Consider the following 25042-nt stretch of genomic DNA (forward strand, 5'->3'; position numbering starts at 1 on the left):
ACTATATTATTAGCATTTATGCATATTACATATAAAATTATACATATAAAATTTCATTTTACAGTAGCATGTCAGAAAAAAACAAACACTTGTTTTTCTGTACCAAGTACATTTTGAAGACTATATATAGATATTTTTTATTAAAAAGTTTGTTGTTATGAGCTGGACACAGGTGCAAACAGACATTAAGCAAACGGCAGGAATGAACTGTGAGAAGGACGTAGTACAGATGCAGGAGGTTGGGGAGCCCAAAGCCAAAAAACGGCAGCTTGTTTGAAGGGTTGACAATTTTAGAGTTGATCTTGAAAGTAAGGTCTTTTTAAAGAGAGAAGAAAATACCAGCAATTTTTGTCTTTTTTGTGTTGTATTTATAAGTGTAGTTTTCATTGACCAAATATGACATTCATGCGCTCACTTTTTTGTCTGATTGATGCTTAAAATACTGATATAAAATGGACTTCTTGTAGGTCCAGCAAATCAGCAAGACTTTCCTTCAGGGAAAAATGAGGACTTGGGAATAGTTCAAGAGAAGTCTACTAAAAGCCTCGTTATCGGCCCTCTGGATTTACGCTTGGACAGCAGTGCAGTGCATCGGATTTTGAAGATGGTCGGCTGTGCTTTGGAACATGAATATGAGCCGTACAGCAGGCTAAAACCAGGTTTGTTTTTAACTTAATTCTTGACTGCCAAGATATTTATTGCTTGTGTGACTCAGTTTTTTTCTGCTTTTCACTTTTGCTCTGTTATATTTTGCTTGATAGAATGGACTTTCATGTGAGCATCTGTCACATGAGTGAGTGAGCTTGTTTGTAGAAAGATTAAAAATGAAACTTGCAATTTTTGCTGTAAGGACTTGATATGCTGTATTTGCCAGTGCTTCATTATCATGCTTTTTTTTATATTATTGGTGTTTGATATTGATTGGTGTTTTGCCTGCGTGGATGTCTATGAGAAGGTGACAGATCCCATAGAATTGGAGTCACAGTTGTGAGCCACCATGAGTGTCCTGGAAATTGAACCCTGGTCCTCTGGAAGAGTAACCAGTACTCTTAACTATTGAACCAGTGCTCCAGCCCCATTGTTGTGCTTTTGCTACTGTTTTTAGTATGTGATTGCGAAGTGTTACCTGAACATGCAGATTTAACATTTAAGAAAACTTGGGAACTGCTGATAAAATTGAGTTTGCTGTTAACTAAATTTAATATACGCTATGAAGATAATTATATTTATATTTTTAAAATAAATGACTTTTAATTCAATGAAATGACTCCATAGAACTTACCATAGTGAGAGAATATGTTGTACTGGCCAAGAACTCACCTGTGAAGTCACTTTCGGTTTGAGTTTCAACTCTCATTCTTTTTTAGTTTTTCAAGACACGATTTCTCTTTGTAGCCTTGGCTGTCCTGGAATTTGCTCTGTATATCTGGCCAGCCTTGAATTCACAGAGATCCACCTTCCTCTGTCTTCTGAGTGCTGGGATTTAAAGGCGTGTGCCGCCACCACCACCCTTTGTTACTTCCTTCTCTTTTTTGCCTGTCTGTGTGAGGGTGTTGGATCCCTTGGAACTGGACAGTTGTCAGCTGCTTTGTGGATGTTAGGAAAGAACCTGGGTCCTCTGGACGAGTACTCCCTTAACAGCTGAACCATCTCTCCAGCCTCTTCACTTAATTTTTTGTTTATGGGTATGTATGTATGTTTGTATGAATGTATGTCACATGTAACAGGTACCCACAGACACCAGAAGAGATCAGATCTACTAGAACTGATTTATAGGAGCCTTCTGACAGCTGGGAAGAAATTTTGGTCCCCAGAGGCACAGTAAATGTTCTTAGCTACTGAGCCAGATCTCTGGTCTGTGATCTCACTTTTTGTAACATTTCAAATTTTCAATTCCTCTATATAAACTGAGTTAAAACTTTCATGAAACATAGATAATTGTTTCAGTATTCATTTTTTTCTTATAATAGAAGCTTCTGTAGTAAAATTAAAGACTGGGCCTTTAGTCATTGATTATGCTGACTAGAATGTGGAGTTTGGGGCTGTGACTTTAAAAGGAATGAACAAGCCTATTGCTGTTTTAAACTGAGCTGAAAGCTGCATGTCATCCGTGGGAATGTCAGGGTATCAAGGTGAAAAGTCAGTACTGTAGTTGTATCAAGTCAGACCTGGATCCTATATACAATAGATATGTGATGAGATATTTGTCCAAGGTTAATATTTGGGGTCTTCCTTGATAGCTTTCTCCCTTTTAATTTCAAGCTGAAAGTAGTTGACTTCAGCACAGATTAGTGATTACCAGTTGATGATTTTAGTCATCAGCATAGGAAACAGGTTGAAGTAGTAGAATTGGCTTTATCATTTTGTCAAAAGTGTGACATGACCTCTTAACCTCATATACTTGACATAAATTCAGAGTTTTATTTCTAAATGAAAAACAAAAACAAAAAATAAGGAGACTTAGTGTTTCTATTGCTGTGAAGAGACACCATGGCCATAGCAATTCTTATAAAGGAAAGAATTTAATTAGAATGGCTACAGTGTAAGAGGTTTAGTCCATTATCTTCTTGGTCAGAAACATGGTGGCATGCGGGCAGACATTGTGCAGGAGAAGGAGCTGAGGGTTCTACATGTTAATCTGTAGGAAACAGGAAGAACTGTCTGCTACACTAAGGGTAGCATGAGCAGAGGAATCCTGATAGCCCTCTTCCACAGTGAAGCTCTTCTTCCAACAAGGCCACACCTTCTAAAGTACCATTCCCTTTGGGGGTCATTTTTTTCCCCCAAACCACCGCACAGGGCAGTGACTATTTCAAGGCGATTGGTGATCTTTCCTGTAGGCAGATTTTTCTGTCTGCTAGCCAGCTTCCAAATAACCACAAGAGGCATCTCATTAGTTATAAAGGCTTGACCCATAGTTTAGGTTTGTTACTAACTAGCTCTTATAATCTAAATTCACCCATTTTTGTTAATCTATGTTCTGCTCCGAGGCTCATTTATTTCATCTATGAGCTTATTTTGTGTCTGCTAGGAACTCTTGGCATCTCTGCCCGTCTTCCTTCTAGTGTTCCTTCTGCCAAAATCCTGCTGCACTATTGGCCATTTAGCTTTTTATTAAATCAGTCACAGTGACATATATTTACACAGTGTAAAGGAGTATTCCATGGCACAATAATTATGTCATATATACATATATATACACACACATGTACACAATGCACATATATGTATATATGCAAACACAATATTTAAAAATATATAAAATATCTAAAATTTGAAATAGTTGGTTATTTGATAAATATGATACTGTGTGTGTGTGTGTGTGTGTGTGTGTGTGTGTGTGTGTGTGTGTGTATCTCCTAGTACTTGGGTGATGGGAATCAGAATACATGGCCAGCCTGGGTTAGGTAATGAGACCTGGACTTAAGCAAATAAAATAAGAGTACAAAGCAAAGATGTTAGTCACCATTGAGAAAATAGATTTGTTCTACAACCTTTGGTTGTATTACAACCAAATTAAAGCTAACAAGTCTATTTGTTACACATGTGTAGAAAACAAAAAATAAAAGAAGTTATAAAAACTAAAATAAGAGTTTAAATTTCAAAACAACAAGCAAGAAAATAAACACTCCCCTCAAACAGAACAAAGCAAAGCAAAATTACCTACAGTGTGGTTAGTTCTTGTATTGTTCTTGAGTAATTTTCGCTTGACACTCCTTTTTCTGTTTGGATAAGATTTCAGGATTTTTTTCCTTTACATCTCCAAAGTCTTGGCAGCCCTGAGAGGTCTTGCAGGACGTGCTTTGCTTTGCTTGCATCACTTCCTCTCTTTTCTCCCCATTGTCAGTGGTGTTTGTTTTTACCAAGTTCCTCTACTTGCATGTGTAGAGGCTGAAATGGTGCATTGTTGATATTCTGATGGTAAGCCAGTCTATCATATTTATCATTTATATATTTATCATTATATATTCAATATAAATATATAATATAAAAATATTTGCATTCAACTTAAATATGTAATATTTATATTCAACTAGAATTTTACTTGCTGTATTGTCTGTTTTTGTTTCTTTGCTTCACTTTTGTCTTTCATGATCACTTTTGTTTAGATCACTAATTTTTGTAAAATGTCACACATTTTTATTAGTGGTACATGTTCTACTGTTTAAACATGTGCCAAAATAGCAGATGTGCAGTAGTAATTATCTAAGCAGATACAACAGAAGTGATAGACTTGGTGACTGATCATGATGCTCACCTGTTGCTTCCCTAATGATTTGTGGACTGAACACCTCTAAATTCATGATTTATATAATTTATATAACTTGCTAACTAATGCTTGAATTCTACAATTATATTAGCAGAATTTCTTACATATTTGCCTATAGATATGTATGGTTACTTGTTTTACATCGTAAAAGTTCTTAACAATTTTGCTGAATTATTTTTCTGTACTTCCCAATCAGTATATAATTAAGTGAAAAGCTAAGGGTACAGTTCTATGAATTTTGCAAGCTTAACCCCGTTTATTTAAATAACTACTCAAGAAAGAAAAATACCATCAGTTTGGAAATCCTCATCTCGCTGTCTTTAGAATACTTCTTTTTCTGTCTTCACTTCTAGTATCTAAGAGTACTTGGAGTTTTTGAATGCTTTTTTCTACTATTTTTTATTTTTGAAATAAGGTCTCATTGTCTAGCCTTAGATAGCCTGGGACTTGCTATGTAGATATGACTGTTCTTGAACTTATAGAGAGCTATCTGCCTATGCCTCATGAGTGCTGGGATTAAAAGCTTGCACCACCAAGCTTGACTTGAATTCTTATAAATGGAATTATGCAACATTTGCTCTTCTTATATTTGTGGGATTTGTTCTTCCTGATGCATAGACTTCTTTTGTGTGGATATAATGTACTTATCCATTTTACTTTCAATGAAAGCTTGCTAAATTTTTAGTTCTTGTGCTATTTTCATAGCAAACACTGGATTAAATGATTATCCATTTTCACTCTCAGTAGACACTTCCATACTGCATTTTTGAGTGACTGATCCATTTTAGTCCTATAAGTAGATGATGAGACTTTCAGTTGCTTTTGATCAGATTATAGCCTGCTACCAAATCTTCCTTCCTTCCTTCCTTCCTTCCTTCCTTCCTTCCTTCCTTCCTTCCTTCCTTCCTTCTTTCTTTCTTTCTTTCTTTCTTTCTTTCTTTCTTAAAAATTTCCACCTCTTCCCCACCCCCCCTTTTCCCTCCCCCTCCCCACCTTCCCCTCCCCACCTCCCCCTCCCTCTCTAGTCTTAAAAGCAGTCAGGGTTCCCTGCCCCGTGGGAAGTCCAAGATCCTCCCCGCTCCACACAGGTCTATAAAGGTGAGCATCCAAACAAACCAGGCTCTCACAAAGTCAGTCCATGCAGTAGAATAAAAACCCAGTGCCATTGTCCTTGGCTTCTCAGTCAGCCTGCATTGCCAGCCACGTTCAGAGTGTCCATTTTGATCACATGCTCCATCACTCCATATCCAGCTGGCCTTGGTGAGCTCCCATTAGATCAGTCCCTTTGTCTCAGTGGGTGGACGCACCCCTCGTGATCCTGACTTCCTTGCCTATGTTCTCCCTCCTTCTGCTCCTCGTTTGGATCTAGGGAGCTAAGTCCAGTGCTCCAATGTGGGTCTCTGTCTCTATCTCCATCCATCGCCAGGTGAAGGATCTATGGTGATATGCAAAATATTCATCAGTATGGTTATGGGATCATCCACAGCAGAAATGGTTTTATGTCTTAAACAGTTGGAGAATTTCATTTTGTACATATTAAAATTATATGAAATTTAAGTTTGAATATTTCTAATGTGTGTTTTGAACCCAAGGCCTCATGTTCTAGGCAATTACTTAGCCACATGGAGTCCCATGAGTAGATACTTGTTGTTGCTCATGTGACTGTTGTTGGTCTTTGGCTGCTGTGTGCTATAGTGTCTGTCTGAGTGACTGTGACCTGCTCTGGCCCACAAAGACTAGTGTTTATTTACAGTATCACTCTACAGATAGTTTGTGACCTTCCTATATGCCTTTCAGAATCCAGTGATTCCCACACTTTTAGTTTTGTCTGTTCTAGTGGACATCACTGCCACTTGATTTGCAGTGAGAGTTTGCTAGCAATGTCTAGCTTTTTATTTACTGTCTAGTTGTTGGGAGAAGTCGTATATTGGGTGAGTTGGATAAGTTACCCCAGTCCTATTTTTCCTTAATTACGTTTATTTTTATTTTTTTAATACCCATCTTGGGGCCTGGAGAGATTGCTCAGAGCATTTGCTGCTGTCTCCTGGAACTCAGACGCTAGTGCCAGCACTTCGTGGCTGCTCACAACCACCTATGATATGAGTTCAGGGGATCTGACAGCCTCTTCCGGCCCATGTGTGCCACACAGACATACATGCAGGCAAAAAGCTCACACATAAAATAAATCCTAAAACAAATCTATCTTCATAGGGATCTCTGTCTCCACATGTACATATCTTTATCTGTTTATCTGTCTGTGGCAATTTTTTTTTTAGTTTGTGTCTTGTCTTTGTACTTTTAATTTTAGTGGTATTTTAATGTTCAGAATTGATATTATCTTAACGAAATTAGAAACTCTTGAAAGGATATGTTAAAATAAAACATTTAATTCCTAAATATCTCAGACTTATACATTTATATTATTCAGTAATTGTATTATAATTGAGAGTAATATATTTTATTACTGTTTCATTAAAATTAAAATTTTAATTTCCCTTAAAAATTGGGGAACTGATTAACTCAGTTTTTAGTTGATTAAAAAAATTAACTTATTTAAAATATTCTTTATTGAATTTCTATCATTTTTATTTTAGAAAGTAAGGATGAAAAGGAAACAGTACTGAATCCTGAGGAAGTGGCTTCTTTGGAGGAATATATTCCTACTCGGCACACAAGTATTACTCTTCTCAAATGTACTTGCACGATTTTAATGGCAGAATTCAATTTGCTAGACCGCTTGCTTCCCGTAATCATGGGAGGAAAGGTACATTTGTTGTTCAGTAACCTCTTTCCTGTGGGGCATGCATAATTTTCAATATTAAAGTGTATCCCTTATGGAGTAAATTCATTATAACTATAGTTGTTGATTTTTAAAAAGTAACATTGTTAAAAAATTCTTAAATCTATGTTAATGCCATGTAAGGAAATGCTAAAGAGTGTGGCGTCTAGAAGTGAGAGCCTCTGCTGCTGTTTTACTTGGCAGTTGTTTAACAACTTCAGCTCTTGTCTTCTCTTCTGGGTGTTCTGTCTCAGACAGTTGTTAATTTAGGTGTTAAAAATCAAAAGATCTGCTGAATTATCTTTATTTCTTTTAAACATTTATTTACATTCTGTGTGTCCCCTTTTTGCTCTAGCTCAGTTCTGGAGGTCAGAGGACAACCTGTGGGAGTCAGTTCTTTTCTACTACGTGGGTCCCAGGGATTGACCTTAGGTCTTTAGGTTTAGGGTGAGTCACCTCACCTGCCCTTCATTTCTTTATGTATACAGTGAAGACAAAATCAATATTGCTGTCAATTTCTTTCCCTCACGACAGAACTGCAATCAAAGGACCAAGTGACTTATATCATGTGTGAAAGAGCGTGTGTTTGTCCTACACTGCAGCTAAATTCTTTATAGGTCCCCAGCTGTACTTGAGGAGTGGTATTTAGAAAGCCCTAATGTCTTATCTGAATGAGAGAAGCCAATAATCTAAGGAAGTCATCTTGTTCAGAACCAGAACCGGCTGTTTTAGGACTCACACACTTCTGTGTGTACTTACTGCTGATATATTACCCCTATCAGGGCTCAAAGAAAATGGGCAAGAAAAGTGTCCAGTGCCCTCTTCTGACTCCTGCAGAGTAGGCACACAGCCTTACACAGATACACACGCAGGCGAGATAGTCATACTCATGAAACAACCCTAAAACAAAGTCTAAGGAAAAAATATTTTCTCTGCAAAGGAGCAAAGACGGAGTGCACAATCGACTTGCCCTAAGAAACTACAAAGTGAGAAGGACGCGGAGTGGAAGAGCTGAAGAGTTGGGGACCTAGGACGGGGTATCTCAGAAAAGCATAATTGAAAATGAAGGAGAAGCCAAGAAAAAATTGAGGACAGCTTTTGCCAGTAAACTTTTAGAATTTATTAAGATATTTGGATTTTTGAATAGGCTTTTAATCCTAGTAGCATCAAGTAAAAGATTTAAGTAAAGAATATTAACAGAAATTGAGCTTAGTATACTAGTTATACGCCTTTAATCCCAGCACTTGGGAGGCATAGGCAGGCATGTCTCTGTGATTTCGAGGCCAGCCTGGTCTACATAATGTTCAGAACTGCATAGAGAGGCCCCATTAAAAAAAGAAAGAAAAAGAAAAAAAAAAAAGAGAATATCATCATAAATAAAAGGAACCACTCCAGAATGTTAAATGTGTCTGTTTAAAGAATGAGGGACATACACAGTTCCTGCAGATGTTTAGTCAAAGGGAGTATTCTGTATGATTCTTTTATGTGAAGTTTCAAAAGAGACAAAATTGAGCTACAGTGATTAAGTAAGAATGTTGGTTTCTTCCAGTGGCAGTGTCTTGACCAGAAAAGGAGTCAGTCAGTCTTCTGGAGGTCCTCAAATGTGCAGGAGTTACATAGAATCATTGTGATTCTCAATTCAGACTGGTGTGGTTCATTTTATGTCATCCCCCCCACCTCCAGGAAGCCATAGTAATTTAGAAAGCAAAACAAAACAATAGCAAATTGAAAGTAGTTTCATAATTATTGAGGATAAACAAACAGTGAGGGTAGTGTGTTCAGCTGTGAATTATAGCCATACTGTTTCTCTGGGAAAATGACTGACTTTCGGGGTAGAGAAACTGTATGTAAATAGGTTGTCTCAAGACAAAGAAGGTCTTGATTTTCTTTATTGGAAGCTAGAACCAAGTTACTTTGAGAGTTAGCTCTAAGAGAGGTAGTGCTTACCAGCAGGATACATTCTCAAGCTTGTCTGTGCCAATTTGTGAGCAGAAAGGTAAGTGGAACACTGCCATTACCAAAACCTCCTCAGATGTAGGACCTTTAATGTGTGTATTCTTAGGAAATATCTTTGGGTCATATTTTTGCTTCATGTATACTTTATTATGTCTTTTACAGTGTTATCCTCTCAGGTTTTAGAATGGTTATGGAAATGGGGTGATAATTCTCCTTTCTGTTAATTAAAAATAAAACTCATTAGCTAAAAGTGCAAGACTAATTTTACCTAAAATGCTTTCTTTAAAAGCTGAGACATACTTGAAATATATAAAAGACATTTGTATTTAGTTATTTCATGAGAGTTCTAACAAAGGCATTTCTAGAGAGGTTTTCCACTGTGAAATATGAGGGTCTGAAGTTTGTTTAGAGAGATGTATGTAGATCAGTCACTGTTCTGCTAAAATTAATACCCTTACTTTCCAGAACTCAAGTAACTTCATGAATGCCACAAACTTCCAGTCACTTCGACCTTTGCCATCCATTCAGATATTGGTGGATAAAATTAATTTGGAGCATTCTGTTCCCATGTATGCCGAGCAGTTGGTGCATGTAGTCAACAGCCTCCCTCAGCCTTCCGACAGTCTGCTTCATTACTGCTATGTCCACTGCTACCTCAAGGTATGGACAAAGTTCCCTGTTTGTTATTGTCTGTTCACTTTAGGAATAGCAAATGTATTTCTTTGTTCTTAAGGTTGTAATTTTATAGAATCAATATTTCATAAGCTAAGATTTAAGTAAGACTTAGTCTCTACTGCAGTGTAATTAAAATGTTTCTATTTTAAAATTTCCTTTCAATTCCTTGAAATTAGTAGTTTGTTTATAAGGCAATTGTGATTTTACAATTTTGAAGATTTAAAAATATCACTCATAATGAGTTTTGTAAGCAGTATGACAAATATGTTTAACGTGGGTACTTTTTCAAACAAACTCAGAATGCTTGAAAATAAATATTAATATAGGCATAATGCTTCATAACACTTCAACGTATGTTATTTTTAGTAAGTTTCTTCTTGTTGGACTCACATTAATTTCTTGATGTAAAAGACATGTCTTATTTGTTTAGTGGCATGCATGCATACATACATGTGGATACATACCCTTGTCCATTTGGCTCTGAAGCTGAGGTTGACATTAGATGTCCTCTATCACTCTGCACATGATTTCCTGATAGTGGGTCTCTGTTGTCCCTGCAGCTCATGGATTGACTGTCCAGTGAACCCTTGACTTAGGTTACAGACATGTGTCATTGTAGCTGGCTCTTATCCATGGGTGCTAGGGACCAAAGTCATATCTTTATACTCGTGCAGCAAACCACCCCTCAAGTCCTTCCAGCCCAAACTTAAAAACATTTCAGATATAAGGTCAGTGAGGTGGCTCAGTGGGCAGAGGTGCTTGCTTCCAGGCCTGCCCATATATGGTCACATGTGGTGCTGACAGGACAAGGGCGTGAAAGATGTTTCTGCTGAGCTTCTGAGAGGCTTGGTGGCAAGCCCCTTTAATCTGACGAGTCATCTTGGCAACCTAGTTTTAGACCAAAAAAAAAAGCAGTGGATTCCATGTGATGGACTTCATGAGAAAGATTAAAGTACTTCCCTGTCTCTCAGTTGATAAGCTAGTGCTCCTTCGTTACATATTGTAATGTAATGTAAAAAGACAATCATTTTGGATCACTTCAGATAAGTTTAAGTGTAAAGTATTGAAATGTAACTGTTGTCAAACCGTCTCAAACAGAAGAACATGTTTTCTCGGTGCTTCATTTGGGGAGTAGAACAAACATGGTAGCATCTGTCTTGTGCAGCTGACGAGACGTCTCATCCTTGCTTACTCAGCTCTGAACATTTGATTGTGCTCTGTTGTCTCAGGTGTTTGGTTTCCAGGCAGGACTGACATCTTTGACTCACAGTGGATCTTACTGCTTACCTGTACCGATTATCCCCTCTTTCAGCACTGCCCTGTACGGGAAACTTCTGAAACTCCCTGCTCTCTGGTAAGTAGGAACTGGTTAAACTCCGTGGTTTATGCTTATTTTTATTTTTATAATTTGTGGATGGAAAAAAAATCCAACATGTCTATGCTCAGGTATTAGCTTTATACAAAACTTTTGAAAACAAATGAAATTGTATTTTTATTAAGACCCAATGTTGTAGAATAATCTTTTTGTACGCTGTGAAAAAGTGCCACTCTGATTGGTTTAATAAAAAGCCAAATGGCCAGTAGCTAGGTAGGATTTCCAGGCAGAGAGGACGCTGGGAAGAAGAAGGGAGAGTTACTAGGAAATGCAGAGGGAACCAGACATGCTGGAGGATAGATCAAGCCATGAGTCAGTGGTAACACATAGATTAATAGAAATAGGGTAATTTAAGTTGTAAGAGTTAATTAGTAATAAGACCAAGCGATCGGCTGAACAGTTATAATTAATAAGTTTCCATGTGGTTATTTGGGAACTGGCTGGCAGGAAAGAAAAGTCTGCCTACAACCAAAGAAAATGAAAAACCTCTATTTTTTTTATTAACGTAATTTTTTAATTGATTCTTTGGGAATTTCACATCGTGTGCCCCAATCCCACTTATTTCCCTGTCCTTCCATGGCCGTCCTTTATCACTGTACCTCTTCCCACAAAAGAAAATTAAAATAAAAAAAAAACAGAGAATAGTGATTTCACCTCTCTGTTTTTCCCGCCTCGCCATCACATAGTCATTTGTCATAGTGGCCTTGGAAGCTGTGGTGTGTGGCACAGTTAGACCCTTTTGTCCAAAGAGCTTTGCTTTTAAATGTTCATAGCAATGGGTTGTTGGTCTGGTTCAAGGCCTCTGGCTTCTGGGTCCAATATTGGACCCCCACTAAGATTTCTCTGGTATCTCCTGCTGTTACCCGTTGTCATGGAGTTCCTGTGGCTGTGGTTCCACAGAACCAGTTTCTTCACGTGTTCCAGTAAGTCATAGATGAGGTAGCTGTTGGGATGGGCTAACTCAAAGTCCTGGGTGTGGGCCAGGTCAGTGTTGTTCTCCACCAGGACCAGTCCTCTCACCCAGTGGTGGGGCCAAGTCTCCCTCGCCCGTGCCATTGTGGCTAGCTCTTCCACAAACAGGACAGGTGAGGATTGGGGCCAGCTCTTCAACTTTCATGGCCATTTCTTCTGTTTTTGTGGATGGCAATGGAGGGAAGGTTTTCCATAGTCACCAAGGGTCCTGGGGACAGCTTTCCTTCGTCCATGACACTGCACAGCTCTTCTGCTGAGTGAGGGGCAGGGCCAGGTTTCCAGTGCCCAGACCACCCAGGATGGTGGCTACATGTGTGTTGGACACCAGCACAGACCGTGGCAGCAGCAGCCACTGACTCAGACATGGCCCTGATGTGTCCCTATGGATGTCTTTCTCAGAAATACTGTGTTCCTTTAATAATGTACATTTGATGGTGAAATTAGTAAGGTGTAGCATGAATAATAAAAACCTGGAAACAGATATTTGGGTTCAAACTGAAGAGCAGAAAAGGAAAGCAGCAAGCCCCTGGCTCTTACCTCTACCTCAGACTGTAGTGGGAAATCCTGCCTCCAGAAATCCTCAGACTGAACCTGAAAAAAAAACCTGTCTCCTCCACTTTAAATTCCTCTCCAGTGCTGGGAGTAAAGGCATGAACCACCACTGCTCAGTCTCTTTGGTTGACTAGTGTGGCTGCTGGGATTAAAGGTGTGTGCCACCACACCCTGGCCTGTATGGCTAACTAGTGTGGCTGCTTTGCCCTCTGATCTTCAGGCAAGCTTTATTTATTAAAACACAAATACTACATCACTGTATTTCCCCCCTTTTTTGTCTAAAATAAAAAAGGGCTATAAGTAATATAAGAAAAATATATACAATAAGTATAAGAAAAACTATATACAATAACTGTGCAATATGCACAATATACATCAACAATGTATTTATTTGCATTTGACAAATTTAGAGAAAATACTCCATATCTATCCTATCTTGATGAATTCAAAAGGTTGAACCTAATTCACTTTTTATCCTAATTTGCATTATCAAATTATTTTTAATGTCTCTCAGCCTTTTACACTTTATACCTCTTTTCTGAATCTGTTAAAAAAGGAAAACTATAACTATTGAGTCTTCAGTTACCTCAGAGACTCAAGAAGAAAATATTATTACCTGAGTAAGCAGGAAGTTCAAGCAAGCAACTTCCAAAAAAATATGAGAAATGACAGAAACAGCTGGTTGCCTGGACAGTCATGTAAAGTTCCTCTGAAACATTGAGGCATCCATTTTTAGCCTACAGATCTAGAATATCCGACAGACTTTGATATTCTGAAGAGCTGTCCCACCTTGTCTTAACTGTGGCAATCACTCTCTTTTGTGTCCTGCTTATCCGGATAGGACAGCACACTGTCAGCACTTGAGGCAAGGGCAGTTTCTTGCCCAGTGACTTCCTTTTACTTCAAAGAAAGAAAATTTCTTGTGGAATTTCTTTGATGTCCATCATCTTCTCTGAAGTAGATTGGTGCTGCCAGGAGCAGACATGTCTCATTGTCATGAAATAGAGCCTATGTTATTTAAACATCTTAAATATCATGTTCTGTAGGTCTCTGAAGTGTTTAAAGATGACCTGTCTATCTAAAATATATCTTTGTTTGACCTTGAGAACATACCTAATGTGACTACAAATTCAACTATTATAGGTGACTAATCACTAACCTGCATTTCCTTACTACCCTAAACAATGGTAATAATAATCTTCAAGGACTATAATTCTGCATTGCATTGTTAAATGATCTGTATGGGCACAATTTCCTGAAGAGGAGTAGAAATGTGTGTGTAGTATGTTCTAACAAAATTAATCTCAAATATATATCAATACACAAAATTTGTATACAATATCTAAAAGTCCAATGTAAAATATTTAAAGCTAGTAGTTGCTTTTTAAAAGTAGATTAAAAACTACATTTTTATCTATAAATTTTTAAATTCATATTTATATCCTCCCTTTTTACTTTCCAGAGTAGAGTTTTATAATCTACCTTTTTATCCTATCATATCTGTATTCCCCTTTTTCTTTTGAAAACAAGAATTCTGTCTTGTTTTGATGATCTAATATCTAATATCCTTTGTTCAACTTTCCTACTGACTGTAACCAATAATAATTTATAACCAACCCCCCTAAACAATGGTAAATATCCACAACACACTGAATGGCCAAAAATCTTCTACCCCACCTCATACGAATGTGGGCGGCGTATTTTTAAATTTGCTTCTTGCTGTCTGGGGGCGATGGTATCTTTAGGGGATCCTGAACAGAAAAATTTGGGTTAACTATTAAGTCCTGAGAGTGGTATCATTTGTTGTCCAGTCTCTGCATAATGGGAAAGTACAGGACTTGTCCCATATCCTGGCTAGAGCAGTCTGTGAGGCCGGATCATCTCAGGTCACCACGATTGTTCTGACCCATCTGTAGTCTAGTTGTTGTAGTGAAACTGATCTTTAGATGATGTGTTTTAGCCTTAATGGTGTTAACACAGTCCTGGAGGAATCCTCATTGTGGGGCCCCCATCTTCCTTCTGGAGATGTCAAAGGTCGTTGTAAGGTGTGGTCATGGTACACTGCTGAAACTGATAGAGACTCAAACCTAAAATCATGTATAGAAAGATAATGAAGCATTTTCTCAATTTAGTTAGTATTCTATATGACCATTAATGTCATAACCAAAAGTTTAGAATATATATTATTCTTATAAATTTTATCCTGTTTGAATATCCATTGAATTATGAGATTAGTGGCAATAAAGTAGTCCTTAAATATTTGTTTTTCTTCTGTCCCATATCAGGTGGCTCTTCTGACAAGAGACAGAGATTTTGAATTACACTTTAATAAGCATGCTTGGGTTTAGAGAAGGAGAGAGCCACACCTGAACTCCAAAGCCAGCTTTAATCTTTAACTGAATTGGGACTACACAATGACTATTTGCTTTATATGTCTGTAGAGAACAGCAGAAACAAGCATTTGGGAAGATTTCTGAAATTTTTCCTATTGTAAATGTGATATACCAATAGGCCAATTTACTTTTTCTTGAGACATTTTTTTTTTCTGAATGATTTGTTCTTTTTTATAGATGTCTCATTTGTCCAGTAGTCTTAGGATTCCTTAGTTATATTTCTTCATTCTCCTGAAAAGGCAGAAACAAAACTCTTCCCTGACCTTAATTTTGGGGAGGTTGTCTCTGATCAAATGAAAAGCATTTACTAGTTTTATAGGTTAGTTTGAATTAAACAGCCATGATGTTTGATGAACTATTATCATCTTTTCTAATTAAGAGGTGTCTCTTGTTCAAATCAAATCTTTATTAATTTTGATCCATAATTTTTCTTCTGTGGAAACAAAAGCAAAACCCCTTCCCCAATGTTAACACATGTCCTGGTTTCCATTCTGAGGTCAGTACATCTTTAAAGTACATGAACTGATTTAATTTCATAGTTTTTCTACCATCCAATGTCTCTCTACAGCTGTTGTTCCTTTCTTATTAGCATTTAGAAAATTCAAAGTTAATAAAGAATTATGTAGTCTGTTTATGGGGGTCTTTATTATTCCATTCTATTCATTTAAATATACTTTAGAGTTTGATTTGATCTTTCTATAATTGCTTGTCCTGTAGGATTGTGTGGTATACCTGTAATATGCTTTGTATTATAATAAGCAAAAACCTTTTTCATTTGCTTAGAGACATATGCTGGAGCATTGTCTGTCTATATTTGTACAGGTATTCCCATGATGGCTGTAATTTTTAGCAAATGTGTGATTACCAAAACAAGTATCAATGATGTGGTGTACATATTTTAATTTTCCAAATACAAAAGGGAATACATCCATCTGCCAATTTCATTCCTTTGAGTACTTTTTGGATTACTTCCTACAGGTAGTGATGTTTGGTTGTATAAAGAACAAGTAGGACATTTCCTTACAATTTTCTTGACTTGTTGTCACATTGTGGAAAAGTCTTCTTTTTAAACTTTTGCTATTGATATGATGGTTTTTTTATGAAATTCTGAGGCCTTCAGCACATTTCTAATCAATAATTGATCGATTTCTGCATTACTTTGTTCTAGAGGACCTTGCATACTCCTATGGGATCGGATGTGTATTATAAATAGGATAATTCCTATTCCTGATTGTATTTTGTAACTGAGTAAACAATAAAGTCAATTCTGTACCATCTGGTTTAAATTCAGTGGTTTCAGTATGTAAAACAACTCTTTTTGCATGTTGCAAATCGGTAACTATGTTGAGAGGTTCTTTAAAAGCCTTTATTACCATGAGAATAACAAATAATTTGTGATGACTGAATTATAAGGGCTTTGATCCACTTTACTTAAAAAATCTGATTTGTTACCTGCCTTTCCTGATTTATTTGCATCATCATAGAGTATAGGGCTCCAGTTCTTGGTATTTCCTGTACAATGTGAGGAAGGATTCAGTTAGTTTTCTTTATAAGTTGAATTCTCTTGCTTTTGATATAGTTGTTGTTAATCTCTCCCAAAAAATTAATACAATCTTTTGCCAGGATTTACTTTCTTCCCATAATTTATTTCATCATTATTAAAAGGTGCTATAATTTCTGCTGGGTCTTTTCCTGCTAATTGATGACATCTTAATTTTCTTTTTAGAATTTATTCAGAGTCCTTTTCCACATAACTTTTTAATTTTTTACTCAGTTTATGTACTAAAAGACCCATTCTAAGATAATATCTTCCCTCTGAATTAAAACTCCTGTAGAGAAATGTTTGGAGGGTAATATGACCAGCATGCAGTTAAGATTTGGATCCATATGATCCACATGTGCCTTCTGTAATTTCTCTTCAGTCAAAGCCAATTCTCTCTCAGATTCAGCTGATAATTTCCTGGAACTGCTTGAGTCAGAAGATATTGGCAGACAGATCTCTCTGAGTTCAAGGCTCCCCTGGGCTACACAAGATTGAATCTATCTAAAAGAGAAACAGCTCATACAAAGGTGATCCCAGCTCTTAGGATCACATGCCTTTAATTCCAGCAGTAGGGAAGTGAAGACAGGGGCGATATTCCTGAGTGGAGAGAGAAATATAAAGGGGAAGAGCCAATTACTCAGTGAAGCATACAGTTCTTAGGTTGGTGGAGAGAATTGCTGTACTGCCCCTTTGTTTGTTTGTGTTTTGGTAGAGGTAAGATCTCTCTAGTGACTTGGCTGCTTTGTTTCTCCCATGTTCAGCTTAAATCCCAGTGTCTGTCTCTGGGTTTTTATTATTCATTCAACAGACTCCATAAGATGGGCTGTAGGTAAGCTTGTGGGACATTTTCTTAGTGACTGATGGAGGATGACCCCCAACCCATTATGGATGCTGCCATCCCTGGACTTGTAGTCCTGACTTCTGCAAGAAATCAGGCTGAGCAAGCCAGGATGAGCAAACCAGTGAGCAGCACCCCTCCATGGCCTCTGCATCAGCTTCTCCAGGTTTTTGTCATTTTTGAGTTCCTGTCCTTGCTTCCTTCAGTGATGAACTATGATGTGGAAGTATAAGGCAAATAATCCCTTTTTTCCCCAAGTTTCTTTGGTCATGGTGTTTCATTGCAGTAATTGTAAACTTTACTAAGACACAGAGTGTGGGTGGTTTGGGTAGCTTGTCTTTTTTATACAGTAACTTGAGCATGTATGTATCCCTGTTGTTTTTCTATAGTTTCAATTTTTAGAATGTTTATTTAACTAAATTCCTTTCGGCTTGTTTTAATAAATATCTACTGAAAATAAGTTACAGTTAGGTCCTGAAGCATAATAGCTCCAGGTATGAAGAAACCAGTCATGATACAAAAGTGATTAAATTCTAAATATAAGACTAATCTAATTTCAAAGTTGATAGACTTAACAAAGATTTGAATTATAATGCACAGGTCATTGCAGTCTTCTTGAGAAGAGTGCCCTTCTGATACAGCTCACTAGTTTGCATGAGTTTTGAAGGTTGATATTTACAAGGTGAGCATGTGCACTGTTCCATGACAAAAGCCTGTGTGTCTCAAGGTTAAAGAAAAGACACCACCACTAAAAGACCCATGTCCGTGGAAGCAGTGACTGTAAGAAGATCTGAAACCTTCCTCCATGTCTGAAATTTAAACATGCTTAGCGAATATAAGTGTAGGCATTTGTAGACCTGACTGAAATTATGAATTTTAGAACACAAGATTTGACATGTAGAGTTCAATGAATTTTACTTTATTTATCAACCTCATAAATTTTCAGCAGAATCCCATCAACCGCAGGTGATGGTCTTTGCTCCATTAAAGATTGTTTTCATTTTAGCTTTAATGGAACTATAGATTTACTTCTTATATATGCATATATGTCTTTTCTATTTACCCTTGGACTCTAATAGGATGTGGTCTTTTGTTCCATGTTTCAACCATATCATACATAACAACAGTTCGTTGTTGTATCTTTAAGTAGCATTGTGGATAGACTTTATTTTGTTTCTCAATTCACCAGTAAATGAACAATTTGGTTTTTAAAAAAATGAATTCACAATAGCAATTTTAAGTATATTACAAGAGAAATCTGTTATTGTCCGTAGTCCATGACAAAAACATACTTGTATTACACTTTCCCACTTATACATTAACAAATTAGAAGTGTAAAATCCCAAATCATATAAGTAATTGACTTACATTTTTATTTGCGCAGTTTATACATTTTATAGTGGTATTTGTCTACATTAAGATTATATTAATGTAAGGCCTATTATGAATCTTTAAAAGTTATTTTATTTAATATACAATATAATATTTTCAAAAAATAATTTTATGAGCATATATTATCAAAATAGCAATTTTCCTTGTGACAGGTTCCTAAATCCTTTGTGTTGACTGATCTTTCATTTCCCTTATTCTCTGAATTTCTTTGTTCTTTGCTTCATTTGTAGCCTCTGCTACCAGTAATTCCCTTTCCACTGATAAAATCTTGTCCTTATTTTGAAACACGGTCTTTCTCCACATCTCTGACTGTTCCTGAATTCACTATGTAGGTCGGGCTAGCTTTCAACACAGAGATTCATCTGCTTCTGCCTTCTGAGTGCTGGAATTAAAGGTGTATGCCACCATATCCGACTTACAAAGTGTTTTCATTTCTTTTTTTTAATTTTTAATTTTTCCATTCAAAAATTTCCACTTCCCCCCTCTTTCTTCCCCCTTCTTTCCCCCACCGCCCGCCTTAAGAGTGGGCAGGGTACTCTGCCCTGTGGGAAGTTCAAGGCCCTCCCCACCTCCATCCAGGCCTAGGAAGGTGTGCCTACAAATAGACTAGGGTCCCAAAAAACCAGTTCAAGTAGTAGAAACAAGTCCCAGTGCCTTTATCAATGACTTCTCAGTCAACCCACATTGTTAGCCACATTCAGAGTCTGGTTTGACCACATGCTCTCTCAGTCCCAGTCCAGCTGGATTTGGTGAGGTCCCATTGGATCAGTCACCCTGTCTCAGTAGGTGGACGCACTCCTTGCGATCCTGACTTTCTTGCTCATCTTCTCCCTCCTTCTGCTCTTCAACTGGACCTTGGGAGCTCAGTCCAGTGCTCTGTCTCTATCTTTATCCATCGACAGACAAAGATTCTATGATGATATTTGAGATAATCATCAGTGTGATTATGGGGCAAGGCCAGTTCAGGCACCCTCTCCTCTGCTGCCCAAGGACTATTTCTTAACATGACAGGATGTAGTGTACAGTGTCCTTAGCTAGCTGGTGATATTGGCTACAGGGTGTAGTGTCCACAGTGTCCTTAGCTGGTGATGTTGGCTACAGGGTATAGTGTCCACAGTGTCCTTAGCTGGTGATGTTGGCTACAGGGTATAGTGTCCACAGTGTCCTTAGCTGGTGATGTTGGCTACAGGGTATAGTGTCCACAGTGTCCTTAGCTGGTGATGTTGGCTACAGCGTGTAGTGTCCACAGTGTCCTTAGCTGGTGATGTTGGCTACAGGGTGTAGTGTACACAGTGTCCTTAGCTAGCCACTGGTGATGTTGGCTACAGGGTGTAGTGTACACAGTGTCCTTAGCTAGCCACTGGTGATGTTGGCTACAGGGTGCTCAGAAGCTCTGCCTGGGACCTTGACCTTGCAGTGTAGCTCTACGCCACATTGAGAGAGCACAGAGAAGGACATGTATTCTAACTCTGATGGAGTTTAGTTGGAGGAAGCAGGCCAGCACATGCCCATCCATTTCCAAACTAACTTTTGTCATTGCAGTGCACACAATGGGCGCACAGAAGTCTGTGCATGTTCATTTTTAGAAAGTGGTTATATGGGATAGGGAAGTAGACTGGGAGTAGAGAGTATACAACTTTCATTTAGCTTATCATTTGAGCTTTAGAAAGAACTTAAAAGATTATATTTTGAGTATGAAATGTTAATGTCAGTTCAGTAACTGTTCTGTAAGAAAGAAAATTCCACAATTTTCCATGTTTTACCTAGTCTCATAAGTTAGTAAGATTTTGTATTAACTTAATTTTGGAAAATAATGACCTAATCTTATTTTATTGTACAGGATGTGAGCAATAATAAAAGTAAGTTTTGGGAACCAATCTGTGTTTTCAAACTTTGCATTTGGGATCTCTGTAGGAATCTTTATGTCAGGCTGTTGCTGATAATATTTTTTCAATGGCTATGGAGTGTGTCCTAAAGAGAATGAATGGCTGATTGTGCCTGAAGGGTGCATGTGGAAGACTTCTTACGGTTTCTTTGTATCCAGTAGTAGTAGGAACCACACTTTTGAATTTTCTTGTTATGTATTGAAAGCAAGAATTTTTAAAAATAGAAATTACATTGGCACAGAAATTTGATTGCCTCTATATTATTATAATTTGCCAGGAAATGACAGATCACAGTCTTTTAAATTGTAATTAGGGTATATTCATTTAAAGTATTTGCTACTATGCAATTAAGACCTACTTGTTTCTATTTCCTTCAGTTTATTCTGGAGTTTGTCCAAGTCGAGTTTTAATGAGTTGTTTATCCCACTAGTTATTCTAGGGTTTATTTCCCCTAGAGAGTGATGTTTGAATTGATAGTTTAAAAATCTATTATGTAAAGTGAACACATATTTATACCATGATTTCTGAATATGAACCTTAGACATTTGCCAAATTTATGACTTTATATTAACCAATATAACTGTTAAAATGCAGCTTAGTGATATTTTAAGAGGAGTCCAGAACTTGTTAGATGCTTTTGTATGATTTTATATTGAGCTGCTTTGTTTAAATAAATGTGTAGTGGTATAAATCAAAGGAAAAGTCACACTTTTATTGTATATTTGCATTGACATATTAAAGAGTCCCCAAGTAGCTGTAAGTTGTAAAATCTATTGATCTCTAAATATTTTCTGAAGCAAAGATAGTATAACATGACGATTTGGTGAACTGGGTAATGAGAAACACAGACCTTTGTTACTTTGCCTAGCTTGGCTAACCTGTGAAATATAATTAAACAACAAAAGAAAGAGAAAAAACTTTCCTATTGATATTGTTATATCAACAATAGTTGGTACATTGTATCAGCTACTATGTGTTGCCAAATCATTTTTTTTGTTTTAGTTTAAATATTAATTTAAAAGGAGTGTAGTAAACTATACTTGTGTTTGTAGTTGATATGTATGACAAAATTACCTTGTTTGTATAGAAAAATGACTTGTGTAATGTATGTTTTTTTTAATAATAAATCTGAAGAAAAGAGTTACTCTTCAGTCTTGGGAAATAATAAATGTAGAATAATTAAATTGTTTTTGTATTTGCATATGTTTACATTTTTATTCAAATCTGTGTAGTCCATTAGGAACCATTTTACATGACATCAGATGGTTTGAAAGTTAAAGTATTGTATAAAGTATCTTTATTCTGAGATACTGAAGTCCCACTTGTACCAAGTATCCACTCTGTAATAACTGTATAGCTCATATTACAGTAGGGGTTCTTCTAGGAGCATGGCTTTTGCTGTATTCCCCTGCCCAGCACTCTGTTGAGATGAAAGTACATTGTCTTAGGTCTTGATACATTTTTCACGTTGTAGATGACCCAGTTGTTTGTATTCTTTACTAGTGTTTGTAGTGATAGAATGTTTGTCTGTCCAGCTTCCCTGATGGCAGTGGAGGCAGGGTGGGGGCTGTGATAGGAGGACTCCACCTGTCTAGCCAAAGTGGGGAGTCCCAGGTTCAGTGAGAGGCTGTCTCAGAAAATGTGTAGAATGATTGAGGAAGACCTGATATTGGCTTCTGGCTTCTCTGTCTACATACATGTACACATGTATAAACATACATGAGCATATACATGAGCATTACACATATATGTATACACATGCACAGCATACACAATTTCAATGTAACCTAATTTCTCTACTATATTCTATGTAAATGCTATTCACTTATTTATTTGTATTGTTTTCTTTCTTATTTCATGTATAGGACCAAAAGGTCTCAGACTGTTGTAACTGAAGGTATTTTTGAACTGCCAAATCTCACAATTCAAGCGACAAGAGCACAGACACTTTTGCTGCAAGCAATATATCAGAGTTGGGCTCATATTGGAAATAGCAGCTCTTCAGCAGTGAATGAGGCTTTGATGAATGAAGTCTTCCAAACTGCAGGTAAAAGCACAGTTTTCCTCAGAGGTGACTGATATTTAAATTCCTGTGTCGAGCATGCTCAACTTGTGGTATATTTCTATAAAGTAAATACTAATTTGACTGACATACCACATTTTCTCAAGCCAATTATCATTTCGTGGGCATCTTGACTGGTTTCTTAAACTGCAGTTGTAAGTAAAGCAGCACACATGGATGCCCTGGTGTCTCTGATGATTCCTAGGTCATGTCTGTCTAGGGATTGATCCATTTCTTTTGGAGTTTCTGGTTTATTGAAATAGGAGATTTTTAAAGATCCTTTACCTCCCATCTGTATTTGTTGTCATGCACCCTTTTCCCTCACTAATATTTGTCTTCTCTGTTTCAGTTTGTTTGGCTAAAGGTTTGCAAGCCCTGCATATCATTTTAAAGTGCCACTTCTTTGCTTCACTGATTATTTTTAAAATATCCTCTATTTAAATTAATTTTCGACATTTATTATTTCTTTCCAACTTCTGAGTTTGGGTTTGACCTGTTTTTGTGTTGCTAAGACCTTAGTTACATGTGTATGCTATTTAGTTATTTCTTATTTAAGTATAGTCATTCGTATATATATATATATATATATATATGAATATATTCTTATATATATTCTTATGAATATATTCTTATATATATACGAATGACTATACTTAAATGAGATTATATATATGAATGACTCTCTTTCTCTCTCTCTCTCTCTATATATATATATTTATCTGTCATCTTCAGTGACATACTTGTCATTGCAAATCAAAATTTCAATTTCCATGTTGTTTTTATAGTTTCTTTGCTATTTATTCATAATTTTATGTAATTATGATACAATAAAGGTCATGAAGTTTAATATTTTTATGTTGGTCAACATTTGCTCTTCTAGCCTAAATGTGATCTATTTTAGAGGAAGTTTCGGAAGCTTTCTTGTATAAAGGCGTTTCTAGTTAGAGTTCTTTCTGTGAGGATTGGGAATAGGGGCCTCACTTGGTGTGGATGACATCACATGGCAGTCTATAGGAGGATATTTGTCTGCCAGTTGTCTTTTGTTCTCTCTTCCTAAGCTGGCCTCACACTTGGGATCCTACTTCCATTGCCTCCTGAGTGCTGGGGTTACAAGTGTGAAGGCATTTCAACCTCTCTCTTCTTTTTTTGGCCACTGACATGGGGGCCTACTTTGATGGTTTTGTCATTTCTGTTCACATCAACCAGGGCCTGCATTTCAGCTTCCTGGCCTGATTTTCTGCCCACTCAGTACCTCACAGAAGGGGTTGAACTACATGTTTAATGTATTCCCTTGTAGGATACATTGATACCATATTCGTATTCTCACTGAGTCTCCATGTCTAGGTAAGCTCACTCTATTGCAAGGCCATTTAAAAACTTATTTTTTTTACTTTTGAGATTATAATACAATTATATCATTTCTCCCTTCCCCTTTCTCCCTCCCAACTCTTCCATATACCCCTCCTTATTCTTTCTCAAATTTTTCATTAGTTGTTGTTATATGGATATCGGTATGTGTCTATACAAACATATTCCTAACCTGCTTAGTCTGTATAATGTTATTTTTATGTATGTTTTCAGGGTATTTGGTATTAGATAATCAATTAGTGAATTCTGAGGTTGTCTGAGGCTGTTTATGAAAGTAATATTATAATTAAAATTATCTTATTTTTCATATTTCTATTTCAAGTGATATTCCCTCTGGAGGTCTTGCTTGCTTTACTATTTATCTTACTGCCTCCTTATACATTAATTATGTTGTCTTCTTACCAGTGATGTTGTTGGCAGGGTATAGATTCTGTTCTACACATGGGAAAATTTATGGTCAATGTGATATGCTTTTTTTCCCTCTGAAATATTATATTATAACTATTCACTAAGTTTTTGAAGTAAGATCTTTGAATGTTTCTATTATTATTTTTATTGTTTCAAATTATTTTCCTGGTGTTTGAGACCTTAAATAACTTGTAAAGATTAACATCTGGTAACACATTTGAAATTATTTAATGGAAGTCTGTTGAATACTTGTACTTCATTTAAGATGTAAATTAAAAGAATATATTATTAGAGTTGTAAAGTTTGGACATAATTTGTATTATTATATGTAATCATTTTTTGTAGCTTTATTGTTAATATTTCTGATAGTCACCAAAACAGAACTAATAACTCTTGTTGTTTTTCCAGAAGATAAAATACAAAGTTACATCTGAATTTGATTTGCTCTGGAAAACCATAGTTTCTACTTTCTAGTCAGATCATTCATTATTTTGTTGACTTAGTTCCATTGATCTGATATTTTCAGGGAAATAATTTATAGATTTAAAAAGGTGTAAAATAATGATGAAGTGG

The 25042-nt window shown here is 36.7% G+C and overlaps 1 protein-coding gene across 4 annotated transcripts in view; it reads left to right on the forward strand.

Moving 5' to 3' along the window:
* Positions 1-25042, forward strand: part of Vps13b (vacuolar protein sorting 13 homolog B) — a 513205-nt gene that overhangs the window by 56211 nt on the left and 431952 nt on the right. For all 4 annotated transcript variants that reach the window (XM_085679117.2, XM_085679115.2, XM_085679119.2 and 1 more), the window contains exons 13-17: positions 468-659; positions 6865-7034; positions 9471-9665; positions 10910-11034; positions 22497-22678. In XM_085679117.2, coding sequence (XP_085535243.2) covers positions 468-659; positions 6865-7034; positions 9471-9665; positions 10910-11034; positions 22497-22678 — 864 coding nt within the window. The remainder of the gene's footprint in view (positions 1-467; positions 660-6864; positions 7035-9470; positions 9666-10909; positions 11035-22496; positions 22679-25042) is intronic.

This window comes from Myodes glareolus, chromosome 19, assembly GCF_982192425.1.
Source record: "Myodes glareolus chromosome 19, mMyoGla1.1, whole genome shotgun sequence".
NCBI lineage: Eukaryota > Metazoa > Chordata > Mammalia > Rodentia > Cricetidae > Myodes > Myodes glareolus.